Genomic DNA, 11038 nt, shown 5'->3' on the forward strand with positions numbered 1-11038 from the left:
CCCATAGTAAACAGAGTATCTCGTAATTAGGAGAAGATTTGGGTAACATTTGAAAATAGAGTGAAGGGTAGGTTGGTGTACAAGTAGTAAAAGTGCATTTTGATACTGCTACTTCTTTTTGTTGCCGACGAGAAAAAAAAAAGAAGAAAATTTGTGTTGGGATTGACTTATTTTAAATGCTTTTAAATTAAAATAATTTTTAAGGTATTTTGTAGTGTTTGAATAGAATAAAAAAATATTTTTTAAACACTTGTTTTTAAGTTAAAATGATAAAAATAAATCAAAAGTCAAAAGCTAGTAGGTGGACCCATTTGAGTCATTGTGTGGTCGATGACATTGCAAGCTTGCGAAAGAGGGTGGGTGGTTTCGGACTCAAATCAAATACTCTACTCCGTATATGAATCTCATCTTCTGACCTTATCGCCCCTTATTGAGAGCTGCCAAATTGGACCACCCCGCATGGCGATTTCAGATTCTTGATCTCATCGTCAATCAACAACCAACGTAGCCAAACGAAATCCCTCTTGTGAAAAATTAAATCTTGAATTGCCCCTTTAATGGAAAACTTGTTTTGCGGGCAATTCAATTTGGCGAGTGAGTGAGTGGTGAAATTTCGTTATTTGGAGTTATACCTACTGGCCATGCGACTGTGGTTCTGTACGATCTCCCTCTTAAAAGAGGACTTTAAGAATCAAGTTCAAGTCTTTTTTATCTCTGCAGCTGCTCTTTCCTTTGTAATTAATTGCCCTAGATTTAGCAATAGCAATGGCCGCTGATACTCATGGCCCTACTCCTAAAGGCCTACTTTGCAATGCTGGTGCTGGTGCCGCTGCTGGTAAATTTTTTTAAAAAAAGAAGAAAATACTTTTTTGTTACTTACTATTTAATCCTCTATTTGTTTCCCCAATTGACCATCAAATTCTAATTGGGCTTCTTGTGGATATGTTTAAAACATATATATGGACATGGAATTTTTATGTCTGATTGATTAGTTTGGAATTTGGCATACACTGAATTGGATTGCTCAATTAATATGTTGCAGGAGTTATAGCGGCTACATTTGTGTGCCCTTTAGATGTTATCAAGACTAGGTTGCAGGTTCATGGGTTGCCAAAGCTAGGAAATGCTAACGTTAGAGGTAATTGCCTTATTTGATATGTTAAAATGATTCTTGATATAGTTGAGGTTTTTAGTTCTCCTACCAAGCAGCTTTGTAGGTACACTTTTGATTGTGATGTTTACATGCCACATCCTGTTGGATTTTTAACCCACTATATATTTTAAAAAATGATTCAACTAGAATATATAGTTCGGGTGGAAAGCAGTTGTTGCGGTCATAGTAAATCCACCACTGACACTTATGCTGGCTTGTATTGCGACTGATAATCATCTACCATCAAGTTACGGTTAAACACATGAAAAGATCAGTCGAATTTTATGAGGTGAATATCAGAGGCATCTGATTTTGTTTCTTCTTCTAATCAGGTAGTCTTATAGTTGGGAGTTTAGAGCAGATATTTCAAAGGGAGGGGCTGCGTGGAATGTACAGAGGGCTTTCCCCAACAGTGCTAGCATTACTTCCAAACTGGGCGGTGAGTCATATTACTTTTCAATTTTAACTTTAGCATCACATTTTCATGCTAACTTCTGGTTAAGTCTCTTTATTGTTCTATCTGGATAGAGCAAGAGCTGTTTACTACATAGCTTTTGTTTCATCTCATAGTTCCTAATTTTGACTTACATTCTATCTCTCTCTCAGCTTCTGTGCTTTAACTTTTTATTCTTCTCTCTTTTTGTAAATGGTTGATAAGGGAGTTGAAGTTTACTGGACTTTGATATCCTGTTCTTAGGTCATGATTGTCCTCTTCCTACGTCATTCTTGGTTTACTGGGCCTGTTTTTGCCGACATATTTAAATCATGTCATTCTGCAATAACTCCCCAAAATTTCACCTGATTTTGATAAGTTTATACTTTATTTCTGTGCACTTAGGGCATGATTATATACCCAAGATATTGTCTTACCTTCTTTTTACTGTCTATTATTTGGTGTGACACAATGAAATCTAATTTGAGCTTCTTTGTTCTAATGTGTCACATATTTGGTTTAGTCCATGACTTGTCCTCCTTTTCTTCTTGTTGAAATCCATCCTCCTGAATTTGTTGTGAAATTCTGTTTTTGATTTGACTTCTTGTCGTAAAGCTGTTACTCAGCTGAAGCCTTTGATCTTGTTCTAGTGGAAACCTCTATTACTGAACCTTACAAATAAGTGAATGGATATAGAGGCATATAGCCGAGCATATCTAATTTCGGATTGAGATGTAGTTGATTGAGTGGTTGATCAACATTTCGCTTGTCATTTTCACCTTTGCTTTGTGTTTTGTTATTTCTCTTTTTCTCCTTCTGGTTAATATCACACAATATATATAGATCTATATATACATTCTCTTTCTCAAAAAAAATAAAAAATTTTAAAAAATAAATGACAGTTAACCTGTTTATCAAAACCAAATCTACATAGCTTCTCTTGTCATCCTGAGCAACCTATGATGGCTTTTCCAAATCCCTTCCATTGGCTGTGTGCATGCTGGTGGTCAAACATAGAAAAGATGGTGTATGTTTGTTTCCATTGAGTATTTGTTGTGTAATGTAACACTAACACCCGAGTAATGCATACTTTAGGTGGACTGAAGCTAAACTAAATGCACGAGTAGTATAGCTGCTGTTCTGCATATAGTTTAATTTCTTGTCTCTAAGAGGCTAGATAGTAGCATAAACAGTATACTGCACTCATTGCCAACCTATATGATGTCACTGCTTCCATTACCTTCTAAGGTCTTAATCAATTTGGATAGCAGCAGAAGGAATTTCTTACAGGATGGTAACAAGGTAAAGAAATGTTTTCAATAAAGCGAGAGACAGTAATGTTAAGCAAGAAGGAAGAAGGATTAGAGCTAGAAACTAAAAAATTCACAACAAGAGTTGGCTCTTCAAATGGTTGTGGAGATACACCAAGGAGGAGAAGGTACTAAGGAGAAAAATAGTACAATCAAAATTTGGTGAATAAGATTCATGGTGCACCAAAGCAGTCAGTTGCTCTGCATAGTTCCCTTTCTTTTGATGAAATTGCTACAGTAGGAGTTTGGAAACAAATAAGAAAACTTCAGCTTGAATTCTATAACAATGAAAAAGCAAGGGAGGGTAGAAGAATCAATTGTTTTGACAGGATGAATGGTTACGATATTCTTCAGCAAAGATAAATTCACAGGCTTGTACAGCATTGCCTTACACACTACACACAGAATAACTATAGCTTAATGAAAATTGGAGACCGGTGAGAAGTATGCTTTAGAGGGGGCTGCTAGGATGGGAGATTGAAAGGATGATTGTAGTTTGGAAAACCTGGGAGATGTGCAAACACTTTCTGAGGCTTCAGATTCTTTGATATGGACTGCCAAAAGAAATGGTTTGATTAGTATGAAGTCATTTATCATAACTTATGTACAGGAGATGTACATAATTTATCCCTGACAAACCTTATCAAAAACTTATGTACGGAAATTGCAATATACTACAGTGGTCTTGGAAAATATCATGGGAAACTAAAGCTTCCTATAAGGTGACTTGCTTTGGTTGGGTGCATATCTCACTTAACTACTACAGAGAAAAGCTTCTTCTTGTATTAACAGTTTGCAACTCAACTGTGGGAGTTGTTTTTAGACGATTTTGGGACGAAATGGTTAATATGACAGACTGTCAAAGAAGCATTTGGGGGCTGGAGAGGATATAAGATGAAAATGGAACTGACAGATTTGGAGAAACATTCCACCTCGTCTGTGTTGGGTGTTATGGAAGGGAGGGGAGTAATGCTGCTTCTAGGGTAAAGCTACATCTAGCTGTTTTATTCTAAAAAATAAATGTCTTAGCTTGTTAATGTTCAGGTAAAATTTGCATTATGTATATGAAGAGGATGCTAGGATAGATTTCCATAGCTCGTATAACCTTTTTCTTTTGAGAAGGTAAAAGTTTTATTAATAAGGTACCAAGAAGGGACACAAAAGTACAAAAAAAAAACAGACAGCCCCTACAATAGCTCGTTATAAACTTGATCTGACTATGTAAGTGAGAGAACAACTATTATTATTGTCCAGCAGTATCTTAGTCCTTGCCTTTATTGTAATAAATTATTTGCTTACTTATAACGAGAAGTTCTCCAAAAGATTCGTATTGCGGATCCCAACTATCTTGGGTTGATTGGTTGATTTGCTTACCAAAATCAGAAATTAGAATGTGGTTCCAAAACAGTGGAGAGCATAGAAGTAGGAGAGGGATATGGAAGAAAAAAAAAGATCAAACTGCTTTTACGGAAAGGTATTTTTCTAAGAAATGATGGTCATTTTGTCGTTTCAAATTCTTTTGCTTCTAGTCATAATCCTTGTCCCGTTCTTTTTTGTTCATATGGGCAAATGGATTGGGTAAGCTAATTCGAACACTCTCCCAGTGCATCTGAATTTTCTGAGTTCTATTGAGTTCCAGCGGAAAGGTCTTTTTAAAAATGTTTCCTGCATTCCTTTCATATTGGCATATCGTTTAATCAATTTTAAGTGCCAGTCACACATGGCAAGAAAGGGAGGCTTACAATTACTTATCTCTTTCACTAATTAAAATTGAAATTTCTTGCTTCAATTCTTATTACGTATTTTGTTTTGATAAGGACTTTAATTCTTATTACATTATGGTGTTTATGCACTTAGTGTTAAAGATTTGATCACAATTTTCCTCGATTTCCTAGAGAAATAATCAAGTTTATTGCAAGAGTGATCTCAAACATATTTTCCTTTTCTGCAGGTCTATTTTACTATATATGAACAGCTGAAAAGCTTTCTTGGCTCTGATGGTCAGTAGATGACCTTACTTTCCTCAAAGATGTTTTTCCATTGACTGATTACTTTTCAAATTAATTTTTGATAAACTACATTGCACTTAGTGGTAAAAACTTTTTGTTCGGTGGTTGTTATAGATGGAAGTCATCAGCTCTCAATAGGTGCAAACATGTTAGCTGCTTCCGGTGCTGGAGCTGCAACCACAATTGCGACAAATCCTCTCTGGGTTGTCAAGACGCGTCTTCAGGTGTGATTTATGCATCCAAATTTTGATATTTAGCTTGATCTTCTTATATGTGTGGCTTGGTGAAAGAGGTAAAGATGTTGCTAATAATCCTTTAAACCAAAGCTGGATCTGACTCTAGGACGACTTTGTTAAAGTGTTTGGTATCAACTTTTGCAGTATGGAGTGGAACAATATTTTGTCAAAAAACTACATTTAATAAAGCAGCTGGAAGGGCCTTCTGAATTCTTATAATAAATGTAGAATTGGTCATGGAAGGGGAATGATTTCAGGAGAAAGAATGTACCAATGTGGCTTTCCCTTATCCTACAAGGGGAAAATGGAAAACAAAGAGTTCTTGTACGGAACATGTGTCAATGTTTCTATCTCCTTGTTTTTAGTAACTAACTGAAAGAGGGGAGTGTAATTTTAGCTTTTATGGCACATTTGCTTCACTAACTGATCTGACAAAGGTGATCAGCTGGCCTACACAAACTGCCTCAAGGTGGTACTGCTATATAACATACTCTAGGAGTTGTACACCTAATAATGCCATTGTGCATTTGTGTCCTCGGATGACCTTTGCGCGCTTGTCGCTGACTAATGGAAATAGATGGACCGATGAGTATCTGTGCAATACAGTGTTGTTCTATTTCAGTTGGGATCTAATTGCTTTAGGTTCGCTCCTCTTCAATATTCTGCTTTTGGGTATTCCATAGAATTTGATCTCCTGGTCAATACTTTCTTCTCCTTGCTTCTGAATGGTTGTGTGTCCCAGTTGTTTTTGTTATTTTTATCATTTTTACTATTGAAGTTTCCCCAAGTTTGAATGTTGTGTGCATGTATTCGTACTTGATTCTTGTAACATATTTTGGCCTGATGTGTCATAACAAAAATCCCGAAGAGTGAAGTAGTTGTGGGGGGTGGGGTGGAGAAATATGCAAACCATCTCTCCTTTTGACGAACACAATTGCTGTAACAATTTTTAATTGAATCTGCAATGCTAAGTTGGCCTAGTTGTCAGTCCTTTTGTGGTTTAGCAGGCGTTGGCACAATATTTGAGTTGAAGTTGGTCAAAAAAATTGTGGAAGTTTGAACTTCAGTCGGAAAAGAAGTTTGTGAAAGTTGAAGATCTGTTAGTGAAATAGTTCACTTGAATGACATTCAAACCAAACCGCTATTTCAATATTTCACTGAAGTTCAACTGGAAATAGTACTTCATGCCCATATGGGTTAGTCTTTTTAGTTTTAATCAGGTTAATGTCTTGATATGCCTTGAAGATCTCATAAGCTGTCTTGCATTTTATAAGTTTGACTGAGTGATAGACGTTCTTTCTCCCCAAGGGGTAGCTAGTTGAATTGGAGTCACAACTTTGGGTCCAACCCCTGAATTCGAGTAGAGGCGACATTAGATTAGATGTATTCTTCCGGGTTCTGATCTGTCTAAGACTTGGTAGACAGAGTTGCCTGTGTGGGAAGTAGCAGGTACACGACGAATTAGTCAAGGAGCGTGCAATCAAGCCAGAACACGGACACCACCATCTTTTGAAAAATAGGCAATATTTATGTAGTTCATGGTTGCTTGTTATAGCAAGTGCTTGGAGTAGAGATGCCAATGGGACAGGTGAATCCCCAGATTCACCACCCCACATAAGGCCATGGGGGCAGAGGTGGGCCAGTACCATAGGGCGCAGGCGGGTTGGGTCTGGGCCAACAAGATAAAGCTGCATTTAAAAGTTAGCATTTCAACTAAAAAGTAGTCTCCTACCTCTACTTTGCGGTTGTAGTTGCTCTTCTTGCCACTTCACCATCAATAATTCAACCATTGCCAGTATTGTTAGGCGCAGTCAGCTGCCATCTCACCCATTATACTCCACCAGTTGCTGGCTACCTTGACTGTCTATCTCTTATTTTCTTTGTAAAATTTAGTGGAATACTAGGGAAAGGAGGTCATATGGAGTTACGAAGGTATCACTAGCGACTTTCGCAATCACTGAATAAATGAAATTCAAGATCTTAAATGTTAAGAAGAAAACCAAACACAGCAGAACTTTTGCTCTAAAGTCAGAAAATGCGAGTGTGCGCATCTTGGGTATTCACAGGAGGATAGGTTAGGCATCCCGGGCAGGCATATTGCTAGCGAAGCTAAGCCCAACTCCTCACCTGCATGGCCTGGCCTCATTGTCTTGCCTAAGTTGGAGGGCTTATATCGGCAAGAGCCAAGAAGTACAACATTCCATGACCTTCAGTGTTTTATTATTTTGTGGGGACAATGTAGCTAGTGCAGCAGTGAGAATTCTTACACCATGTAATTGACCAATAATGTATATGTACTTGTGAAAAAAATTATGTGAAAGGATCTTTTTATGCTGGATCGGTATTGTCAATTAATTATGCTGTCTAATAATTGTTAAAGATGTGTTTACCAAAGATATGCTTCTGGATGCACTTCACCAAGCAAAGCATTAATCATATTCTCACCCTTATTCATTTGCCTTAACCTTCTGTAGACTCAAGGAATAAGAGCAGGTCTTGAGCCTTACAGGGGTACATTATCTGCTTTAAGGAGAATAGCATGTGAAGAGGGCATTCGTGGGTTGTACAGGTCAGTGGTTTTCTTTCTTGAAATTTATCGCTCGTAATGTTCCAAATTATTTGTCTACCACTGTTTTAGCTGACTTGTATTGCTTTGTGGCGGACAGCGGTCTGGTGCCTGCTTTGGCTGGTGTTAGTCATGTAGCCATCCAATTCCCAACTTATGAGAAAATCAAGATTTACTTGGCCAAGCGAGGTGATTACTCACTTATGGTCATATTGTTTCCTTTCACTTCTAGTTAGTTCAGTATCTTTATACTATTTGGTTTCCCACCACTTAGAAAGGATGACATCGTATCTGATTGTGTTGGCTTATTGTGATGATGTCAGATAACACTTCAACAGATAAACTCGGGGCCCCGGATGTTGCTGTTGCATCATCAGTTTCCAAAATATTTGCTTCTACATTGACATATCCACATGAGGTATGTTGCTACGGTGGTTGCATTGTTACTTGGGTTTAAACGGTTAACTGAAACATAAAGTGGTATACCATATGATATCTTGGTCCACAATTTTACAGAAATATTGCAAGTCAAGTTCTTCCCTACCTCTTTTTATACTTTTCGGGATTGGAGTAATGGGTTACACTGTCTTCTACGGATACATGAAATTTTGTTATTCTAGCAACTTATACCTTATGTTCTATTTTCCGTCCCTGCTTTCATTATATATTTCTAGCACTACCAAATTCTCTCTGGCGGGAAGGCATCTCTGTGTTCTCGTTTCTGTTGCCCTTCTCAGGCTTTGTTATTTTTGTTTGGTCAAGTTATGGTTGAGACACTTCACTATGTGTCTGGGAAAAGCTTAGGGAATGGAGTGTGTGACAAAAATGTACATTCACAAAATCATATGTTGGAATTTCTGTTGTAGGTAGTACGTTCAAGGCTTCAAGAACAGGGGCGCCACTCTGAAAAGCGGTACTCTGGTGTAATTGACTGCATTAAAAAAGTCTTTCATCAAGAAGGAATCCAAGGCTTTTACAGAGGTTGTGCGACAAACCTAATCCGGACTACCCCTGCAGCTGTTATCACATTTACAAGTTTTGAGATGATTCACCGCTTCCTTGTAACCTTGTTTCCCGCTGATCCTCATCCTCACCCATTGTAGGATGTCGTGACTTGGGGATTCACCGTAGAGGCAGTTTAGTTCATCAAGTCCTTGAGCAAGGTGGCTAATTTGGCTGCAGCAATCTCCTCATTGGTTGTGTATCTTATTTGTTGCTGGCTGTCATAGCAACATAGGGAAGCCATCTTGGACATTGTGAGACAAATTTGCTATACCATTCTTACGCTGAAATTGATGATGATGATAAAAGGTGTTGAAAATGTAGGAACTAGGAAATCGAGATTGTACGTGCTTTGACAAAATTCAATATTAAATGGAACTCTGTTGAGTGCATTTTTGCCGGCTTTTCATCTTGAATCATTATACCTCCTTCATCAAAAGTGGAGTGACCAAGGCAAAGAGAGAATAATAATGTATATTTCTTGTCAAATTCAGTTCATTTATCATCATTCAAGGCCAATCAGTAGGCTTGTTTAGTCGATATACTTATTATTCAGTAGGAGGTAACTTGAAGTTGTTAAAACGTAGCTAGTTTCATATTAGGAATTGCTGTAAAAAATTACCCTGAAGACTTGGATGACCAACTTGTGTAAAAAATTATTAAAGCAAGGGGAATCTATCTACTTTTCGAAAATGAAAATATTATTCCTCAAGGAACAAATATTTAAACTGTTGGCATTAAAGAACCTTCACTAGATGATTGATTGCCAGGTGCAAAGTCACGTAATTCTTGAAATATCAGACACCTTTCTATCGGAATGTCACTTCATTGACATTTAAAGAAAATAGACCATCTAATTTTCAGTATCTGAAAATTCTTTGGTCCAATGAAACAAGAAAACAAATTAGAAACTAGTTACTATCTGAAAGTACTTTGGCAAAACTGTCTATTGCATTCTTAATCTTGCAATTTTGTTTCTTTTTTCATTATATAGTACCAATCTTGCAAATATCCTTGTTGAAGCAAAGTAATATCTGGACAATAAAATATCAAAATAAATTAATCTTGCTTTTTTCTAGAGTTGGGTATACTATTACTAGAACTAGAATAGAGAGATGTTGTTTTTCAACTTCACCAAATTGTAGTTGAGATAGACCGTCTTTTGCTTCAAGTCTTAACTTTATCCAACGTCTTTCATTTTACCTCCAAAGAAACACATGTGTTAGTCAAACTTTTTTCGTTTCTTCCGAGAAAAAGAATTGCTTGATAGATCCAGGATTATGATTAAGTAACCTTTTTTACTATTTCTAATTACATCACTTTCTCATATTTCATCACCGGATAATAAATACTATGCTATAGCCTTAGCCTTATAGGCTAAATTACATATAAATCTTCTAACTTTTCAGTCCTTTCTTCAACTTTCTCCACTCCTTTATGAAAAAACATGCCAAGAGACAATTTTTGTACATACAAACAAAATTTGACCACTTTTCGACAAAGAGGTGTCAATAGGTGGTTCCGCCGCTACTATTGAGTTAAAATCATGGATCAATTTTATGCATAAACTTGTAAGATTATCATGAAGTTGTTGGATTCTTTCAAGTAAGTTTTTTTGGCCATTATTAGTCATTTGTAATACTATGATTTAAGAAAAAGAAGGAGAATGTGCGCAACATGAAAGGAGTTGCTTTCCACACCATTCATCATAAGTCTGGTCGGTGGGCAAAAAGTGAGAAAAAGAAAACAAGAGAGAGGGGAAAATTGTTACGAGTTTCATGATGTTATTAAATTAATAGAATGCCTACTATTTCATACTTTACATAGTTAATAAACCAATAAATTCGTAATGACCAGAAAATCATTAAAATTCCAATTCTTACTAACACTACAGCTTAAACTGTTACCTCGATACACAACTATTTTGCTATTACAAAAAGGTGCATTGAATTTTATGCTAATGAGTCAGAAATATAAATTGGTTTAGACCTTCACTGCTAAGCACAATCTCTTTTTCTTTATACTTCGGCCTTATGGGCCAACTCCAAAGGAAGGCATTGCCATGATAAGAAAGCTATGTCTTACTAACACTTCTTCCCCACTCTACCCTAAGGTGCAAAGTTTTTTATTTTTTTCCCTTCAAAGTAATTGCAACAACTTGTCACATATCTTCTTCAATAGAGGAATGGAAATCTGGAGAGTATTTAGTTTAATACACTCATCTCTTGTTTATTGTTTTTATATTGAAACTTTTATCCTGATTTCTTAATATTCTACAAAAGACAGAAGAGGAGAAGGAAAAGAGAGAGAGAGAATAGTAGTTAGAGCC

General features: G+C 36.7%; 1 protein-coding gene across 2 annotated transcripts; it reads left to right on the plus strand.

Moving 5' to 3' along the window:
* Positions 1-321: 321 nt before the first annotated feature.
* LOC109244281 (nicotinamide adenine dinucleotide transporter 1, chloroplastic) lies at positions 322-9217 on the plus strand. Of its 2 annotated transcripts, XM_019411344.1 has the most exons (10): positions 322-835; positions 1043-1138; positions 1486-1592; positions 4848-4896; positions 5020-5129; positions 7616-7710; positions 7808-7896; positions 8031-8125; positions 8574-8688; positions 8811-9217. In XM_019411344.1, the coding sequence occupies exons 1-10, from the start codon at positions 766-768 to the stop codon at positions 8876-8878; spliced, it is 894 nt and encodes a 297-aa protein (XP_019266889.1). In that variant the 5' UTR covers positions 322-765; the 3' UTR covers positions 8879-9217. The 2 variants fall into 2 exon arrangements, with proteins under 2 accessions (XP_019266889.1, XP_019266888.1); XM_019411343.1 differs by having other exon boundaries at positions 8574-9217.
* The last annotated feature ends 1821 nt before the right edge of the window (positions 9218-11038 follow it).

This window comes from Nicotiana attenuata, unplaced genomic scaffold, assembly GCF_001879085.1.
Source record: "Nicotiana attenuata strain UT unplaced genomic scaffold, NIATTr2, whole genome shotgun sequence".
Lineage (NCBI taxonomy): Eukaryota > Viridiplantae > Streptophyta > Magnoliopsida > Solanales > Solanaceae > Nicotiana > Nicotiana attenuata.

What these genes read in the sequence shown, in the direction of transcription:
- LOC109244281 (XM_019411343.1), top strand. Translation starts at nt 766, where the DNA reads ATGGCCGCTGATACTCATGGCCCTACTCCTAAAGGCCTACTTTGCAAT. An exon ending in TGGTGCTGGTGCCGCTGCTG is followed by an intron (nt 836 to 1,042) that starts GTAAATTTTTTT and finishes AATATGTTGCAG; the next exon opens with GAGTTATAGCGGCTACATTT. An exon ending in AGGAAATGCTAACGTTAGAG is followed by an intron (nt 1,139 to 1,485) that starts GTAATTGCCTTA and finishes TCTTCTAATCAG; the next exon opens with GTAGTCTTATAGTTGGGAGT.